At 35.3% G+C, this 21,276-nt stretch overlaps 1 protein-coding gene across 21 annotated transcripts in view; it reads left to right on the top strand.

Moving 5' to 3' along the window:
• Positions 1–21,276, top strand: part of PLEKHA5 (pleckstrin homology domain containing A5) — a 240,420-nt gene that overhangs the window by 133,334 nt on the left and 85,810 nt on the right. For all 21 annotated transcript variants that reach the window (XM_019452118.2, XM_019452119.2, XM_053895172.1 and 18 more), the window contains 4 exons: positions 8,364–8,447; positions 9,363–9,483; positions 12,318–12,422; positions 15,159–15,231. In XM_019452118.2, the coding sequence (XP_019307663.2) occupies positions 8,364–8,447; positions 9,363–9,483; positions 12,318–12,422; positions 15,159–15,231 (383 nt within the window). The remainder of the gene's footprint in view (positions 1–8,363; positions 8,448–9,362; positions 9,484–12,317; positions 12,423–15,158; positions 15,232–21,276) is intronic.

The raw sequence follows: 21,276 nt of genomic DNA, 5'->3' as shown, positions 1-21,276 counted from the left end.
TCTTTTAAAACTAAATTATTATTGAACGAAGTATTTCCATAGAGGCTCTAAATAAGCAGGTCTTGCATTTGGTCTTCTAGTTTAGTAAATGATTACATGTCTGGTAATAAATAGTGAAGAAGGCATAATGCCAGAAAACAAGTAATTTGTGTTGCTGTTTGTCAATTTCTTGATATTTTCCTGAAAATGGAATTGATTCAACCTTTTTATCTGGACTCCTAATAGAGCATGATCCTCAGATTAAGCTAGTGAATATGCCCTATTTTCTTTGGTCCTGAACTCTCCAGAATAGCTGAGTCCATTTTTTTTTTCTTTTTTAAGTGTTGCTTGTCACTATTTAAGAATCTTCTCACATCCTGCCTTTGCTAGCATAAAAACACAGCTAATCTTTCTTTGGAACTTTTGTATTAGAATTACTTTTCTCCTCTGTCTTTTTGACATATTAAGGGCAGGTATCTTTACCAGAAGCATGAAAACCAAGAGAGATTACAACTTTATTCTTTTACAGTAAATACTGAGTACAGTAGCCCCTTATCTGCAGAGGATACATTCTAAGACACCCCCTACCCCCAGCAGTGGATGCCTGATTGCACAAATAGTACCAAATCCTATATATACTATGTTTTTTCCTATACATGCATACCTATGGTAAAGCTTAATTTATAAATTAGGCACAGTAAGAGATTAACAACTATAATAATAAAATAGAACAACTATAGTCTACTGTAGTAAAAGTCATATGAATATGATCTCAAAATATTTTGTTCTGTACTCACCCTTGTTCTTTTGATGATGTGAGATGATAAAATGCCTATTATGACACAGCATGAGGCTACCAGTGGCCTTCTGGGGATAGGTCAAAAGGGTCATCACTGAAGTTGACCCATGGGTAACTGAAACACAGAAAGCGGAAAACCATGGGTGAGAGGGGGCTACTAGGTGGGTACTATTTTAAACTTTTAACATAAACAGTTGACTGACCAGTAATTTAATGACAATGACATGCTGAAAGTCCTGTTGTTCACAATAAATATAAGCCAACACTTATGGAGGACTTACTCTGTCCCAGGCCATGTTTATACCGCTCACTCTTTTAATCCTCATAAACGTCTCCACTATAAAGTAAGTTTCATGAGGGCAAAGATTTTTATGTTTTGTTCACTGCTATCCCCGGTGCCTAGAGCAACTCTGAAAAAAATAACCAACCTTGATACAGTTACTGGTACTAAGTTAAGGAAACTGAGGCATGGAAAGTTAAAGTAATTTAGATACCTAGCTAATGAGTCAGGGAGCTGGGATTTAAGCCTAGGTGGCCTGATACCAGAACCTGTGCTCTCAATTGCTGTTATTTCCTGCTGCCTCTGTTGTCTCTAGAGAAATACAGAAACACAAAGAAATAGTAAATGTGGCGTATTCAGCAGAGTTAATTGTTAGAAGGCTATGATGGTCTAGCATAGGCTTACATAACCTCACACCATTGGCATTTTGGGCTCCATACTTTTTTCCTGTGGAAATCTTGCCTGTGCATTGTAAGACATTTAGCAGCATCCTGGACTCTACCCACAAGATACCAGTCCCACTTGTGACATTCAAAAATATTACCAGACATTTCCAAATGTCCCCTGGGAAATAAAATCACTCCCAGTTGAGGTCCACTAGTCTAGACTTAGACATTAAACCAGCACAGACAAGGGCTGCTGCCTGGCTCAGTCAGTGTGGATGGAGCATGCAGACTCTTGATCTCGGGGGGTTGCAGGTTAGGGCCCCTATGTTGAGTGTAGAGATTACTAAAAAATAAAATCTTTAAGGGGTTTACTCAGGCATGTAAGCATCCAACTCTTGATTTCAACTTAGGTCATGATCTCATGGTCCATGAAATTGAGCCCTGCTTTAGGCTCTGTGCTGACAGCGCAGAGCCTGCTTGGGATTCTTTCTCTCCCTCTCCCTCTCCCTCTCCCTCTCCCTCTCCCTCTCCCTCTCCCTCTCCCTCTCCCTCTCCCTCTCCCTCTCCCTCTCCCTGCCTGCTCCCCACTCCCAAAATAAATAAATAATCTTTTAAAAAATAAAATAAAATCTTTAAAAAAAAATAAAACATCAGAGAAGCCAGGAAGTATGAGTAGGTAAATACTGGGCATCACATTTGTTAAAGTTAGGACTTCTGCTATGCCACAGAGAATTCAAAGACACGATGGGAAATAGTTTGTTCTGTGATCTTAAGAATGTCTTATATCAAGACCTGAATTTTATCCCTGCTTTATAAGGATTCCACTAGAAACACAAATGTATGTAACATTATACCTTTCCAGTACTTCCTTTTCGTTCATGACGAGCATAAAAATCTCTGGCAAGGATTTTTAAAATGGCATCTTTTCTATTAAAGCTTCAAAATGCACTTTTTGCAGCATAGACGTATGTTAGTTTGGAACTAAGTGGTACAATCAATTTTGCTATAACACAATTAGTATGTTCCTAAAAAATCACCTCACTGTGCAAAATCAGTCAATGAAAATCAGGGGCTTTTGTGGAAAAGAACTTCATTGGAAGACCCCTCAAAAATTTCATTAGTTGGGGCGCCTGGGTGGCTCAGTCGGTTGAGCATCCGACTTCAGCTCAGGTCACGATCTCACGGTCTGTGAGTTTGAGCCCCGCGTCGGGCTCTGTGCTGACAGCTCAGAGCCTGGAGCCTGTTTCAGATTCTGTGTCTCCCTCTCTGTGACCCTCCCCTGTTCATGCTCTGTCTCTCCCTGTCTCAAAAATAAATAAAATGTTAAAAAAAAAAAATTAAAAAAAAAAAAGTTGCTCAATTTTACTGGTAAATGGTTAGGAAACACAAAAATACTGCAGATACACTTTGCCTTGAAAAAAGACCCACAGTTTGTATAGTGGAAGTGGACATTGGGACGGTTTTAAGTTGTGAGTTTTGGGAAGTTTTGGAAGTACGGGAATCTGAAATTAGATGGAAAGTTGTATCACTACATATGAATGGGTGTGTTGCATAAAACAGGCAGTGAACTAACGTAGCTGACAGATGTTTGAGGTTGTGCAATCGTATGATTGATGTACTCCTGTACACACAAACAGGACAGGATCACAGACAAGAGCATGTATAAAAAATGTGGAATTTATGTGACTGATATTCAAAGTGTTCCCTAACATATGAATCACATTGGAGAACACACTTTTCCACATTTACATGGGATGTATTCCACATATCAGTTACAACAGAACTGATAGTACTCCTGATCTGAATTTTGAGGCCCTTCCATAAAAGAAAAAAACTGGTGGACTACAAAAGGATAGCAGATGTAGGATGAAAACATATGCTTTGTAAACAGTGCAAGGGACAAAATTTAGTAGAATTGAGGAAAGGCTGAGAATCATTGTCATCCCTACTCTCCTTCCTGGTCCTGAGCAGACAGTCCTCCTTCGTGCCAGAGACAGTGGCCCTGACTTGATACTTAAACAGTAGGCCAGCCATCTCCCACAGTGCCCAGTTGGTATATATGGATAGCATATAATGAACTCTAACATTAACAGAGATGGCTTTGTGGAGATTTTTAAAGACTCATTTGGATTTCATTTACAATTCTTTCACTTATTGGCACTCAGTATTCATTTAATTCATATTTTTAGTTTCTGTGTATAATTTCCAAATTATGTTTACCCTTACCATTACAATACCTTAAAATGAAACATTAGTATAAAAATGAAGTGTAAATGCCAACATAAGGAATGATTTTGAAATTTAAAATAAATTTTTAGATATATATAAAAATATATATAAAAATATATTTGCTCAGGGGCAGTAAGGATTGGCAATCCTATCAGGTGATAGGAAATTACCACATTTAAACAGTTAAGACTAGAATTGATATTTTGCTTTAAAAATTTTTTTAAACGTTTATTTGTTTTTGAGAGAGAGACAGAGACAAAGTGTGAGTGGGGGAGGGACAGAGAGCTAGGGAGACACAGAACTTGAAGCAGACTTTAGGATCCATGCTGTCAACACAGAGCCCGACGTGGGGCTTGAACTCACTAACCATGAGATCATGACCTGAGCCGAAGTCGGATGCTTAACCGACTGAGCCAGCCAGGCACCCCAATTTTAATTTTTTTTAAAGGAATAATTAGAAAATGTTACTGTGACTTTTCTATTTGATAATTATGTTGTTTAAATTAGTTTTCAGGAACCAGATTTTAGGAATACTGTATAAGACAGAACAAATGAATAAACATTTGAGAGGACTTTTTATTTATTTGTTTATTTATTATACATCCAAGTTAGTTAGCATATAGTACAATAATGATTTCAGGAGTAGATTCTGGTGATTTAGCCCATCCCCCCACCCACAAGCCCTCCAGCAATCCTCAGTTTGTTCTCTGTATTTAAGAGTCTCTTATGTTTTGTCCCCCTCCCTGTTTTTATATTATTTTTGCTTCCGTTCTCTTATATCAATCTGTTTTGTATCTTAGCATCCTCACATGAATGAAGTCATATGATATTTGTGTTTCTCTGATTGATTTCACTTAGCATAATACACTCTGGTTCCATCCACATAGTTGAAAATGGCAACATTTCATTCTTTTTGATTGCTGAGTAATACTCATATATATATATATATATATATGCATATATATGTATATATATGCATATATGTGTGTGTATATACATATATATACATACATATACATATATATGTATATACATACATACATATATATGTATACACACACACACACACACACACACACACACACACACACACCACATCTTCTTTATCCATTCATCCATCGATGGACCTTTGAGCTCTTTCCATACTTTGGCTATTGTTGATAGTGCTGCTATAAGCATTGGGGTGCATGTACCCCTTCAAAACAGCACACCTGTATCCCTTGGATAAATACCTAGTAGTGCAATTGCTGGGTCATAGGGTAGTTCTATTTTTAATTTTTTGAGGAACCTCCATATTGTTTTCCAGAGTGGCTGTACTAGTTTGCATTCCCACCAGCAGTGCAAAAGAAATCCTCTTTCTCTACATCCTTGCCACCATCTGTTGCCTGAGTTGTTAATTTTAGCCATTCTGACTGGTGTAAGGTGGTATCTCATTGTGGTTTTAATTTGTATTTCCCTGATGATGAGTGATGTTGAGCATTTTTTCATGTGTCTGTTAACCATCTGGATATCTTCTTTGGAGAAGTGTCTATTCATGTGTTTTGCCCATTTCTTCACTGGATTGTTTTTTGAGAACTTCTCTATAGAATTTGGATACTAACGCTTTATCTGATGTGTCATTTGCAAATATCTTTTCCCATCTCATTGGTTGCCTTTTAGTTTTGCGCATTGTTTCCTTTGCTGTGCAGAAGGTTTTTTTCAACTACTGGATGAGGTCCCAGTAGTTGAGAGGACATCTTTATGTTACAGTTATGCTTATGTAGTGAGAAAGGTTATTTCTTTCATTAAAAAATATTATGGTCATATTGTTTTATTGCATTTCTCTATTGCACTTCATAGATAGTGTTTTCTACAAATTGAAGGTTTGTGGTAACCCTGCTTGTGTTAATCTTTTGGCACTGTTTTTCCAACAGCGGTTGCCCACTTCACGTCTCTATCACATTTTGGTGATTTCTCACAATTATTTCAAACTTTTTCATTATTCATTTGTTCTGGTGATCTGTGATCAGTGACTGAGACTCACTAAAAGCTTAGATGATAAACAGCATTTTTTAGCAATAAAGCATTTTAAATTAAGGTATGTACATTGGGTTTTTTTTTTTTAGACATAATGTTATTGTACACTTAATAGTGTAAACATAACTTTTATATGCGCTAGGAAACCAGAAAATTCATTTCTTAGTTTATTGTGATACTCACCTTATTTCAGTAATCTGAAATGAAACCTGCAATACCTCTAAAATATGCCTGTAAAATACTTTTGTGTTAGAGTGTCCTTGTAGATTTTATAAGAATTTTATGTCAATATAATATCAGCAGTAAATTTAAAAAAACCTCACACACATTGGATACTTTGAAGAAATGAAGAACATAAATATATTTGTATTTCATATTGATTTTAGTCACTGGTCTTTTAAGCTAGAATAGTAAGATTTTTATTAGGTTTACTGTTTAAGACATTGTGCTCTGAAAAGTACTTAGATAATAAAATCACCATTTCATTCAAAATAGCATCCACTTTTAGGCAAAAGAGTGTGCTCTTTTTAAACCATTCACTATTTAGGTATCTCCATTCCTTTATGTTTTTTTCTAATGGATACCCAAATCCATGTAGTGGTCAGGATATCAGAGTAGTCTCTTAGCCAGATAACTATTGCAGAGCCATGTTGTTACAATTTAGATCTTCCAGAATTTGGGGATTGGAGTCTACTGTATTCCTCCTAGGCAAGATGACATAGCCTAGGGAAATAATGCAATATATAAGGGTTTGTTTGCTTTCTTTTTGCAATATTGGATTTTTATGCAAAGAATTTGTATATTTCTGTTCTATCTACCTCTGCCTTTTTAATGCTTCCTAGGAGAGGCTTTAAGAAAACAAAAGATGCTATCTTCCATTTTTTTTTTTTTTTTATCACTAAAGTGTCCTAATCCCTATCCTTGATTACTTTACCCACTCCCTTTTTCTCCACACTTTTATTCTGTTAAACATCACAATTTATATACCTCGACACATTCATGGTGTTCATCACATCTGGGTACTTCAGAATTTTCCACTTACCTGCAGAGGCTGTACTTTCTTAGTTATTCTGTTACCAGTTTACTGCTTATTACATAAACTGCTATCCCACATGAGACCTTAGGTTTCCACCATTAAACTCACTCACATACTTCAAAATTTTTTTTACTGTTTATTTATTTTTGAGAAAGAGCACAAGCAGGGGAGGAGCAGAGAGAGGGAGACACAGAATCTGAAGTAGGCTCCAGGCTCTGAGCTTGTTGGCACTGAGCCCGATGTGGGGCTCAAACTCCTGAATTGCAAGATCATGGCCTGAGCTGAAGTCAGACGCTTAACCAACTGAGCCACCCAGGCGCCCCACTCACATTACTTTTTATGTAGTGAAAATATCACTCCAAATGGATATTTAAACCCACCAAATCTTAATCTCTCTATTGCATAAAAACAAAACCACCTCAAAAAGCTGATAATTTAGTAGTCCTGTGTGCTTGTTAGACTGGTTATCTAAAGGAATAATAGAGTGGGGCGCCTGGGTGGCTCAGTCAGTTGAGCGGCCGACTTCGGCTCAGGTCATGATCTCGCGGTCCATGAGTTCAAGCCCCGCGCCGGGCTCTGTGCTGACAGCTCAGAGCCTGGAGCCTGTTTCAGCTTCTGTGTCTCCCTCTCTCTGACACTCCCCCATTCATGCTCTGTCTCCCTCTGTCTCAAAAATAAAATAAACGTTAAAAAATAAAATAAAGGAATAATAGAAACACATTATATTCCATCAGTCATTCTACTCCCACAATAGTCAATATGTATCTGTACCTTTTCTTTTTTGTGGTTTTAGTTTTATTTAATGGATAAAGTTTCAAGTACTATGTTACCAATAAAAATAATATTAATAAAAGTTAGGATATGGAAAAGGAATTTAAATATCTAAAGTTTGCCAGGAAGTTTGTGGCTTATGGTTATAGAGCACATTTAATAATCTTTTAAGATTAACAAAGCAATATTCAGTTACAGCATCTTGAAATTTTTCTCTGTAAGGAAAGTAAATGATAGATCTTCCTTATAGATCTTGCCTTATAGTATGTGACCCAAAGGGGGAAAATTAATTTATAAATAATAATGTGTATTATTTATCAGTATATATTATACTTTTTTTTTGGCCTCCAGTATTTTTTATTTAGATAAATCGTTTGGGAATTCTTTTCCCTCTCATTTCTAAGAAGACAGCAGGAGACCTAATCTTATCACTCAGCCTAAAAAGAATAGTATATGAATTTGGCATTACTTCTCTATGATGTGCCTAAATAAAGATACAAAATAATAGAAGTAGGTAGATACTCATTCTTTGTGTCCCACCTATCAGATGTGAAATGCAGTGATCGTGGAGCCAAATCAACTTACTGTTTTATAAAATAGTGAGAAGAAAGAATTGAGGTCAGGCTTGGGAGGTGGGAGGTTCATTTACCTATATGGTAAAACTGTAGTAGCATTCACACATACATGTGTACATGGTAGGTAGTAGAAAGGGTGTATTTGGAGATTTCATCACCTGGGAGTTTGAATTTCATCTCTTTTATTCACTAATGTTATAATAAAGAAATCACTATTTTCCTACCAGAATATTAGAAAAACATTTGTGATAATAGAAGTACATGCATTTTCTCTTTTTCTCTTTTCTTTTAGCCATAATGAAAGGAAAGTAACCTGTAAACATCCAGTCACAGGACAGCCATCACAGGACAATTGTATTTTTGTAGTGAATGAACAGTAAGTAAAGAGTTTCATGGAATACCTTCGTTTTAAATGGTGTTAGCATTAAGATTGCTGTTATCCAAAAACATATTTTTAAGTTTATTTATTTTGAGAGAGAGTGTGAGCAAGAGGAGCGGCAGTGAGAAGAGAGAGAGAGAATCCCAAGCTCCATGCTGTCATGACCCGAGCCGAAATCAAGAGTTAAGACTAGGACACTTAACCAACTGAGCCACCCAGGCACTCTGCTGTTGTCCATATGTTAATACATTATAATTTAACAGTTTCTTATCTGGATATTTGCAGTCAGGTATAACAGAAACCCATCTATTTACTATGGATGGCATAGGAACATAAAACTTTCTTTGATGAAGAATGTAATCTCAGAAGCTGTTGGTACAAACACAGACAGTAAGCTCAAGAGTCCAGAATTTAACGTCAGAGAAACTATAAACTTTGTCAGATTATTAAACTAATGTGAGCTCAGTTTTCTCGTCCTTAAATCAGAGATAGTGGTAATTACCATTTCTTAGGATTATTATAAGCATCAAATGATATATGTGTGAAAATATTTTATATACTATAAATCTGTTCACAAAAAAAAATAGCTCTTGATATCATTATTTTTATTTTCGATAATAGAATAGCTCATCTTTACTGAGGTTTTAATTTTCCAGTTAGATGACCAAGTAGCATATCTATAATAATGCTTATTAAAATAAACATGGTTTTAACCTATCATGTGCTTAGGAGATATGCTAATTATATTTAAAATAGTTATAAATATTAAGCTCTGACTCTAGAGCTTATTAAGCTCTAACTAGTATCCAGCTCTTTGGAAAAGTGGGACATCAGCATTATAATTTCTAGGGAAGGTTTATTGTAAAGCAGTCAACATGTACAGCAAGTTTTAGCATTCTGACATATTTTCAGGACTGTTGCAACCATGACATCTGAAGAAAAGAAGGAACGACCTATAAGCATGATAAATGAAGCTTCTAACTATAATATGACTTCAGATTATGGAGTGCATCCGATGAGCCCTGTAGGCAGAGTAAGTTCTTTTGCTTACTGTTAATTACTGATATCTGGTATAATTGGTTGCATCTATTACTATACTCTTAATGGGCTTAGAATTAAAGAATAATTATTTCATTTTTCTTATTACATGAACCAAATTACATTTGAGATAATTTACTTAAGGAATGATGTGGAATATAAAATAATAAGATTATATTTTAATAATTTAATGACTTTTTAAAACTATTATAGAGTTCAGATTTTGAATAATTTTACAAATATATGGATGTTTACGTGAGAAAATGGCAATTTATTGAATCAACTGAAGTTTTAAAGATGAGGGTTAATATAATGGCATAGAAATACCATTTTCTGACTGTTATAAATCCCTAGATTGAGCAGACAAACTTTTTAAAAAGAAATGTAGAATCACTGCCAAAGGGAAACCCTAGGCCACTGTGCTTGATGATTCTGACATATTTAGAATCCATTATACAAAAAGTGCCATAGTCATATGGAAATAGAGGAGGGTGGTGTTTCTTTATAATCACAAAGAAAGATGTTAATTGTTTAATGTAGGGTCCCAGACTTTGTGTCTATAAAAATTTGTAGTTACTGCTTCTATTTATTTGTTTAAGTTATTTAAGTAATCACTGCATCCCACATGGGGCTCGAACTCATGACCGTGAGATCAAGAGTCTTTCTTATGCTCCTCTGAGCAAGCCACCTGGGGGCCCCTGTAGTTATTGTTTCTTATACTTTAAACTACAGTGCTAATATTTTAAATTTAGAATTTTAATATGAAAATTTTATCAGTCTCTTAAAACACATGCTACTAAATCTGAATAAATAGTTGCCTTAAAGTTGCTTCTCAGTTCCTAAATTAATGGATAGCAAGAGAATCAAGTGATAATAAAAGAATAATCTTTATTAAAAAATAATATATTTTATAATAGAACAGTTATAGTAAATTATGTTACTATAAAGAAATGGGTAATAGGCAGTTATCTATTTTAAATGCCTGTTGTGACATTTTTGTTTTAATGTTTTTAAAATGAAATTTTGTAGAGTATTACAAGTTAATATAAATTTCTAAATAATGTAAATATTTTCTAATTCTTATGTAACATAAAATGCTAGTAAGGTAACTGAGTATTATGATACTTCATTAATGTATTTTAATCAAAATCTAGAGAAATGATATGTAGGTTGAGGGCCAGCAAGTCATTATCTGGAAAGAAAGTCGGATCTCTGCCTCACACTTTACACTGAAAATTTTCCAGATGGATCAGGTGTTGAAATGTTAAAAACAAAACTATAAAAGCACTACAAAGAACAATGGAAGATTTTAAAAAAAACAAACGCAGAATGCAGATTGGCTTTCTAAATATGACATAAAACCCAAAAATCAAAATAGAAAATAAGGAGATTGAACCATAAATAATTATTATGCATGCATAATATCTGCAATTCATGTAATAATTCACGAATAATTCCTTTATAATCAAAAGAAGTTTTTTGAATCAATAAGGAAAAGGCTTACAGCCTACTTTTTAAATGGGCATATTATGTAAAATCCCCACCCAGAAAATGGAATTTTACTGTTAAATATATGAAAACGATGTTCAAACTCATTCATAATATGAAAAATGCTAATTAAAACAACAAAGGATACCATTTTTCACATATCTAATTTGCAAAGGTTAAGAAGTTTTCTAGCACAGTACCTCGACAACAATGTGGGTAAACAGGCATTTTCTTTATGTAGTAAGCTCCAAGAAACAGTAGAACAGAATAGTAGGTATTATATATGTAATCATTTGAGGAAAAAAAGATATTCCATACCTATGAAAACAGTTATCTTAGATGAATAAGTGCACACAACCCTATGGTTGCCTCATAGGGTTGAGTGCTAGAGCCCAGAGGTAGGAAGTAGATGACCAGTCCCAGTGTGTATCTTTTTGTACCATTTGAGTTTTATACTATATTTAAGCATTATGTATTCAAAAATAAAGTGAAACTTATCAACAAAACATACTTTGGGAAAATGTGGTTGATATTGGGTCTTAACATTCTGTTATGTACTAATATAAGCTTCAAAAAACAAAATTCTCGTGAAATGTGCTGGATTCTAGATAAGTTAAACAATAAGAGATAATTTGATATTACTTACCTTTATAGAGAACTCAAATTCAGCTTCTTTGTTTTTGTTTGTTGGTTACCACTACCATTCCTGCTAAATCTTCATACTAAATAAACATAGCAGTATCTCAAAAGATTGTATCTCCTTATGTATACTTTTAAATATATAGTAAACACTATCTATCTGGCATCATTCAAGTTCAGAATTGCCCATAAAGGAGAAGACAGTACATGACATTAAGCAGTTCTTTCCAGGCTTGTGTTGACTTGATGTGGTATGTTTTATATCTGAGTATTTCTCTTGACCCTTGACACTGTTCACTTTCTGTAATTGAAATAACATTATTAAATCAGATATAAAGCAAAAAGTTCTACATTTCATTTATTCTTAGATTTGTTCATTTTTACCCAAGGTTTATTCAATTTATATAGCAGGTAGGACAAAATAGTGCCACACATTGTGTCTTTTTAAAAATTGTATATCCCAGTTTTAAAGGACATATTATAAAACTTGTGATTCTTTGTAATATCCTGGGGAAAAATTCTTTGTGCAAAATTCTTACACTTGAAATAAGTAAATCCTCAAAAAGCAGAATTGCTATAATTCATCTGAAAAGATTTAAGTCCTGCATGTTTCAGAGAAATCTGGAGAGATAAAATTATGAAGAAGAAATATAAATACCAACTATTAATAACACATTTTCTGTTTTTCTTTTTTCTATATAGACTTCACGGTCTTCAAAAAAAGTTCACAATTTTGGAAAAAGATCAAATTCAATTAAAAGGAATCCTAATGCACCTGTGGTCAGGCGAGGCTGGCTTTATAAACAGGTATTTTTTGTTTGTGTTCTATTTGATGTGAAAGAAAAATGGACCTTTTCAGCTGAATGTACCTAGGACAATTATATAAAATAGAGAAGGAACTGTAGAATTAGTCATCCAGATTCTTTTTATTACCACTGAAGAATGTTAGAATAGTAAAGAAAGAAAAAGTAATGGATGTTACTTAGAACACAGATTGTGTGTCTTTGTTGTAGGTATTTCTAGTTTTGAAATTAAATACATGCTGTATGAAATCGTTAGGAATACTATGCTAAAATTATCCAGGCAGAAATATTTTTTAAATGGGGAAAAAAACATACAGCGATACTGTTCATTTTTCTGTTCATTTAAAAATCATTAGAGAAGTGTACAATTATATACTTCTCTGCTTTATAGAGAAATCGTAATTGAGATTTTTATAGTTTTCTCAGATTTTTACTTTTAGGCTCTCAAGACTACTCTCTTAAATGTGTTGTTTTTTCTTTTTTTCTTTTCCTTTTTTTCTTTTTCTTCTTTTCTGATCTGTTTGCTTAAGTATGGCTCACTGTCAGACATCCTGATAAGTTGGGGTGTATATTGTTTTATCGTTTAGAAAACCTGATAACTAAGCTTTTTTGGAACCTTGCCATTACTTTGGGAATTAGTAAGGATGCATGTACATTGGACTTCCTGACATCTCTTTTCATGCTAATAGACTGTTTTCTTTTTTACTTTCTGGTTTGCACCTGGGTTTCCAAGTTAAGTGACCACCAGATAACTGAGATGATATATTCAGCCTTCAAGACCTTTATCTATCTTTGTTCTGTCTCTGATTATACATGTATACGGAGGATACATTCATTAGACATCTTTCCATATGAAAGCTGAGGTGGCAACTTACTGAGAGAGGGCCATCTTAAAATCCAAAGAATTCCCAATCATTCAAGCAAATTAGTTTTGCCAGTGTGTCGCTGAGTTGATTGAGTATGTAACTTGAATACCAACTTTTATTTTTATTTAAAAATCATCTACTAAAAAAAACCATCTTGGGGCACCTGGATGGCTCAGTCAGTTGAGCATCCGACTCTTGATTTCAGCTTAAGTCATGATCTCTCGGATTCGTGAGTTCAAGCCCCACGTTGGTCTCTGTGCTGACAGTGAGGAGCCTGCTTGGGATTCTCTCTGTCTCTCCCTTCACCTGCCCTTCTGCTACCCACTCACGTGCGCACGTGTTCTCTCTCTCAAAATAAACATTAAAAAAACATCATCTATATTTTCACCATCGGACATTTAAACTTATCTATACTAAAATATTTCTTTAACTAGTCTTCTAATAAGTCCAAGTTATGTTCAAATAGCTCAGTGTAATATTGAGCCTAATAGACGATACAGAATTTCTTTAAAATGATATTTGTTCTTATTTCTTGATCCCTTGGTTAATTTGTATTGCAGAAGTGTTAACAACCAGTTTCTCTACCATGAGTGTTTATTTTGTAATAGCTGTGTGACTTACACAGAGTGTTTGCAGAGTTACTTAAAAGTGTAAACTTTTTGGGGCACCTGGTTGGCTCTGATGGGTGAGTGTCCGGCTCTTGATTTTGGCTCAGATCATGATCCCAGAGTTGTGGGATCAAGCCTCGCGTTGGCTCCTTGCTGAGCATGGAGCCTGCTTAAAATAAAAGTGTAAACTTTTAAATTATTTGTATTAAAGAATATTATTAGGACATTAAGAATAGCATATACTGTTAATTTTTTTTTTGGTTCTTTGATGTAGCTGTCAATTTTAAGGACAAATCCCTTACTTTAAGATTTTTATCTATATAATTTCTTTAGTTCTAAAGTCATTTTTGATTGTTACAACTAAAAATAATGTTAATGCACATCCAAACTGACCTCTTTTTTGTGTGTGTGTGTGCGTGTTTCATTTACTCTTGCAGTTTTTATTAAAACTGTAATTTTGTTTGAGCTTGGTATTTTTATTAACTGAATTACTAAGAAAAAGCTGCCAAAGAAGCACTCTTTTTTGCAGGGTGAGCAAAACCCAAACTGTATATGTAAGAAGAAAAAAGTGTTTATGAAATCTATTTGTATGCTAAGTTTCCTTTATTCACAGTCATTTTAAATCACATTACCTTTGGGATAATTTCAAATCACATATTTTTCTTCTTGTTGGAGATTAACATTTATTAAATCTGTTCTACCAGAATGCACACAATGCTGCATGGTTATGCTATCCTCATATTAGCAGACATGTGTGTTCAAAAAAGTAATTTCAGATTGCTTACAAATATGAAGCTAAATCAGATTGCTTCAACAGTATTTCTTACATGATGGTATTACTCTTCAGAGACCTGTATACTTGGGAATGTCTTAAGGTGATACAAGTCCCTAGAAAACTACCTCCATATTTTTGCTTTGTATATTAGGTTTCTACATCTTGTTTTAAAAGCTTATTTTAGGGGCGCCTGGGTGGCTCAGTTGGCTAAATGCCCAATTTCGGCTCAGGTCGTGATCTCACTGTTCATGAGTTCGAGCCCCACATCAAACTTTGTGCTGACAGCTCAGAGCCTAGAACCTGCTGCAGGGCAGATTCTGTGTCTCCCTCTCTCTGTGTCCCTCCTCTGCTCACATTCTATGTGTGTCTCTCAAATAAACATTAAAATTTTTTTTTAAGAAATAAAAGCTTATTTTAAATAAAGGTATCCGAAATGAATTTGAATTTTCTGAAATGAAAAAAAAACCCTTTAATATGCTGATTTAATATAGGACAGTACCGGCATGAAGCTATGGAAGAAACGCTGGTTCGTGCTTTCTGACCTTTGCCTCTTTTATTACAGAGGTAAGTTTACTATAAACTGTCTTAGTGTAGTATTTCATGATAGGATATGTTAAGTAGTAGATACTTTTTTTTAAAGAAAAAACATTACAATTCTTTTGGCTGTTTTATTACCAACAAACAATATCAAGAAAACCTTTTCTCCATCGATATATAATACTGAGTACTTGAGGGGTGACTGAAGACAATATTGTGCTTCGAGCAGATTAGTCCGAGTTTGGTCCAATTTCTATAGTGTGATTGTGTTAATCTGATTTGTTTTATGTAAATAGTGTATGACTCTTCACTCTGTAATGTTATCCTTGAATTCATTGCCTAATAGACAAAAGTCATTAGTCTGATAAGATTTTTTTTTATTTTTTTATGTGTCAGCTTTGTTAGCTCTAGCTATTGAATTGTTGAATGTTCAGGTCTCTGCAGCAGATGTCTTTAGACTATCAAAGACTACTCTGATATATTGGCAATTTTTTTAAGTACAAAATAATGTACTTATTATGATTCCCACCCTCCCCACCCCCTTTTTTTCAAACAATGACAGACTCCCTGAAACATGGAGAAACTTGTGGAAAGTATACATACCAGGCTGTTAATGTTGGTGGAGAGTAAATAAAGGTATTATCTTAGGTATTGAGTTATTGTCTCCATTTTTCCTATATGGATGCCATAAACTCCTTTTTTAAATATGTTTTCTTGTTAGTAAATTATTGACAAATACAGTTTCAGCTGCAAGTCCAAATAAGTCTCTCCTCATGTGCTACGTGGATCTTTTAGATACGATACAGTTGGTACCCAGCCATGAAAAAGTTTATATAGGCTGCGCTCTCCATGGAAATCTGCTTCAATTATAATATAAAACCATGAACCTGGACAGTAGTTCTTTCTTTCCTACTTTAAAGTCTGGTTGGAAACATTCGTTAAAGAATTAGATTGTCAAAGCGTGTTGAACAGTTTATAACTTTTCTAGATGAGTATATCACAAGATAAAACAGGATTTTAGAACTGATTAGCAGTTTTAAAATTTGCTTTGTGATTGCACAAACAAAAGGGTGATGAAATTCTGTGGCCATCTATCAAAGCAATATAATATATATTAACTTTCAGAATTAGAAATTACTAGAATTATATTCATCTGTTTTTCCCCCACTGCAAACTGTGGTTGAAAAGTACTGCTGAGTCAGAATTAAACAAACCTATAAAATTTCATTTTGTCACAGAGATGTTGGTCAGGCAGCAACTGCGGTATTATCTTTAGTCTTATGCCAACCTTACTCTACAATTTTCCTTAAAGGCTTTCCCACTCGTTCAAAAAGTCAAGATTTATATATAACTTAGGCATAATTTCTAAGCTTATAGGTTGTACTTCCCTCCTCTTTTCAGTTTATTTATAGTCTTTTTAGAGCTTTAAATGAGACCAAGAAAATGTTTATTACCACTTCTCATACAAAATTCCTTAATGTTAATTTACCACAAAAAGAACACTGTGTTCCTGGTGATTTGCTATTGTTGCTCATGGAAAGGTGCTGCCTACCACCTCTTTTAAAAGTTTTCCTCTTTTAACCGAATTTTTAAAATGTAAATGTTGACTTCAGAAGCTGTGTTGAATCTGAGATTATGTATTATTATTAACTATATGCATTTTACATTCACTATACTTGTTAATTTTAGTATGGTTCCCCAGACAGAAACAATGTAAAAGAGAAGAAAATATAAAAAGGAAAGAAATATCATTTAACTCACTTCTGCTCTTCAGACGCTTGGAAATGAGTATTATGATATTATACACTTCCTCTGTTTTATCAATAAGAAATGTCAGATTTGAAATAAAAATGACCTGGGGCGCCTGGGTGGCGCAGTCAGTTGAGCGTCCGACTTCAGCCAGGTCACAATCTCGCGGTCCGTGAGTTCGAGCCCCGCGTCGGGCTCTGGACTGATGGCTCGGAGCCTGGAGCCTGTTTCCGATTCTGTGTCTCCCTCTCTCTCTGCCCCTCCCCCGTTCGTGCTCTGTCTCTCTCTGTCCCAAAAATAAATAAAAAACGTTGAAAAAAAAAATTTAAAAAAAAAAAAAAAAGAAATAAAAATGACCAGATTTTAGTGAGATGGTCTTAATACCTTGCTTTTTTTTTGAGCACTTACTATATGCTGAGCATGTAGCATAGATGGTCTATGTCTTCCCTTCCAAGGTGGGAAATATTATGCCCTTTTACACAAGAGGAACCCAAAGGGCAGAGAGGTCATACTGTTTGCCTGAGGTCTCACAACTGGCATGTGTCATAGCCAAGATTACTTCTCTTAACCACAGAATTTTTCCTTTCACAGATCTCTTATGTGCTGAATACAGCATCCCCATTCATTTCTTCTATATCCTTCCAAGTGTCTGGTATACTGACATACACAGTGCACTGTCATAATTTTTTGACCATCAGTCTGCATTTCACAGATATGGAGAGTAAGACAGAAAATAAGTGATTGGGTATTTTTTTTTAATTTTTTTTTTTTTTTTACATTTATTTGTTTTTTGAAAGACATAGAGACACAGAGCACAAGTTGGGGAGGGGCAGAGAGAGAAGGAGACACAGAATCCGAGCTGTCAGCACAGAGCCCGACATGGGACTCGAACCCACAAACCATGAGATCATGACCTGAACCCAGGTCAGCCACTTAACCAGTTGAGCCACCCAGGCGCCCCAGTGATTTGCTATTTTTTACAATAGGTTAGAAGCCAATACCAGATGGAAGTTCAGGTTCCCACTGATCTTTGCAGAGTATCAGGCATATTATGACAGAGCACTTAGATTGTTCTATTTTATAGTCAGTCTGTTGACAGTACGTATCATAGGACTTAATTCATTCAACAAATATTTATTGAGCAGATGCTGTCAAACAGTAAAAGAAGGGTGCCTGGGTGGCTCAGTCGTTTAAGCGTCCAACTTCGGCTCAGGTCATGATCTCACAGTCTGTGGGTTTGAGCCCTGTATTGGGCTCTGTGCTGACAGCTCAGAGCCTGGAGCCTGCTTTGGATTCCGTGTCTCCCTCTCTCCCTGCCCCTCCCCTGCTCGCTCTCTCTCTCTCTCTCTCTCTCAAAAATAAACATTAAAAAAAAAAAATGAAAGCACTCATGAAGCTTACATTCTAGAGAAGTCAAGGAGACAGTAAATTCAAATAAACAATACCATGACAAGTGCTTTTGGGAAAATAAGGTCATTGTATTAAAGACAGGCATGAATGAAAGATTTCTTTGGATCAGTTCTCTCAGCAGACGTTTTAGATAGCAAAATGTAAATAAGAGCCAGAGTGAGCAGTGTATTGCAGGCAGGGGGAGCAAGAGTGCAAAGGCTGGAAGGTAGGAAAGTGGAACATCAAAGGAGCCCACAGAAGGGGAGCAGTAGGGAGGGAGGTGGGAGGAATGGAGGAGATTGCACCAATGTCAGACCCTACTAGAATTTCAGTTCTACTGTAAATTCCATTAGGAAACAATTGGATGTTTTTAAGTATAAGAGCAACATGCTGTGACTTACATTGTGGAAAGCCTACTCAAGCTGCTATTGGAGAATGGATTATGAGGAAGGAAGGAAGCAGAGACCAGTTAGGAATTACTAGGTAGAAGTGATGATGGCTTAGACTAAGGTGGTAGCTAGCAGTGAGCACTTTTGATGCACCAGATGTATTATTAGGTAGTAGGATACAGAAATGAACAATATAAACGCATCTCCATGGAAGTCACAGATTAGCTAAAGGAGTCTAAGAAAGAATGTCATAGTGTCCAGTTATGTAGAATGAGTGTTGACCAGGAGTACCAGGAAAGGATTGGGAAATAAGGATGATCTAGGCAAAGAACTTCACATGTTCAAAGCATGAGTGAGCACGACATATTTGTAAAATGACACATGGGGCTTGTGTTACTGAAAAGAAGGTTATGCCTAAGGACATAGGAGCAAAGGCTAACAAGTGGTTCAAGGCACAAAAGGAATCTGTTTGCCATCCTCATGAATTTTAACTCTGTCTTAAAAGTGAGAATAATAATAGGATACATTTAGAGTACATTTTAGAAAAATCACCCTAGCACTTAAACAAGAAGCCAAGAGACCAGTTAAAGTATTGAAGTATTCTAGGTAATGATAATTAGTGATAATATTCCAGTCTATAAGTTACATACCCAGCTGTAATTATATGTATTTTTTTGTCTTTAATCCAAATGTCTTTAAAGCTGAAGTACAAGTAAGGAGTCTAAAATGTTACTTGAATCCAGTCAGTGTTGAGATTCTTAAGGGGTCCCAGTCACAGGTTGTGTTCCCCAAGCGGTAAGCTCTGTAATGGAGATTAATGTGCAAGAGGCTTATTAGGGAGTGTTCTTGGGACCATTACCTGTGGCAGAAAAGGGGAGGGACTAGAATGGGACAGAGGGAGTTGGGCTCCTATCCAGTCTAAAGAAGGCCTAGCTGAACCCCCGCCCCCCAAAGAGTTCATTCATTCTACAAATATCACTCAGTACCTACTCTTTGCTTGTCAGTATGTGAAGCCCTCTGGGTAAAAGACAGTAGGTCAGGCTTCACAGAACCAAACCAAAGAGTGCCATGATTAAGAACATTTGGAGAATCTAGTAAAGAACTCTTAGGACAGTCGTTTGACAGAAGATGAAGATTTTTCTATATGCAGTAATATGATGAGGGCAGTATTTATTGAAGACTTAAAACAGTCTGAGTGCATTATTGAGTTCTTCATAGCTGTTAGCTCATGTAACCCTCACAGCAGTTCTTTGCGTTAAGTGCTGTTTTCTTCAGGTTTGTAGCTGATGAAGCCAAGATGCCCTGCATGGATGACTTGACAAGCCCTCATAACGGCTTGGTGTCCATCTGGGAAACAATTCATGATGACCCAGTAAAATCGCCCTGTGCTATATAATGCCTGTGCATATTCTGAAATAACTTTAGGAAGAGTCACAGTTTCCAGTAATGCAACAAAAGAGAATTTATTATTTGATAAAGATGATTTTTTAATACAGATGTCTTCATGAGCTTTTTCTGATTATATGCTTTTATATAAACAAAATTGGATTTAAAATTGGAATGTGACTCATTCATTTAAATCATCATATTCTCTGTGATTGATGACTGCTCTCTACCTCTTTTTTTTTTTTAACCTTTTAGACTAAATCTGCACTTGTGTTCATTCTTTCTTGTATTAGTGAACTGCACATGAATGAGCACAGTATAGTAAGAGCAGAATTGTTGTGTTATGAAAAAAGCTACAGAAGTAACCTCAATTTAATGCAACTTTCTTGTGGAAGTTACACCTATATTTTAGAAATGAGGGGAAAATAAATAAAATTCCTTGTTAAGTTTGGGATAATAAAAAACATGACAAGCATAATAAAAAGAATTATTTCTCGTTTCTGGTTTTTCCCATTACTGAGTTCATCAGCCTAATGCTCAGCTTTATTAACTTGCCTTATGGGTTTCTAACAATGGACTATATATGTATTTTGAGTTTTATAAACATGTCTGCCCCCGAGCAGCAAGCTAATAATGTGAGTGTATACTGTGCCAAGATTAATACTTTGTCATTTTCCTGGGTATATTTTATGTGCTTGCCTTGTAGGCCTGTAATTTATTTCCATAAGTGTTGTGTATCAGAATGACTGGTAAAAGGTAACCACGGTTATATGTTTTAAACATCATAATTTTTACAGCATAGTTAAAAATATGTATTTACATATGTACTCATTTATTGAAAAATTTTTAGTGTCTCCTCCTGTCTTTCTAAGTATCTTCCTGGAGTTGACATTCTAGTGAGGAAAGAGTTGATAAATAAATAATAGAACACAGTGTGTCAGAGGTATGGGGAGGGGGTGGTGGTAAAGTCGCAGAAAGAGAAGAGAGGGCTCTGGGATGAGTTCAGATGAATAGCAGCTAAAATTAGGGCAGTAAAGGAAAGCTCTATCATGAGACATTTGAGCCACCCTGAAGAGTGTGAGCAAGTGAGCTGTGCATTTGTCTTGGCCTGAAATGGTTGGGCATTTAAATCCTACCAGAAATGTGGGTGAATTAATTT

Source organism: Panthera pardus, unplaced genomic scaffold (genome assembly GCF_024362965.1).
Source record: "Panthera pardus isolate Hobbes unplaced genomic scaffold, ASM2436296v1 HiC_scaffold_6, whole genome shotgun sequence".
Taxonomy (NCBI): domain Eukaryota; kingdom Metazoa; phylum Chordata; class Mammalia; order Carnivora; family Felidae; genus Panthera; species Panthera pardus.
This window is presented reverse-complemented; position numbering and strand designations above follow the sequence as displayed.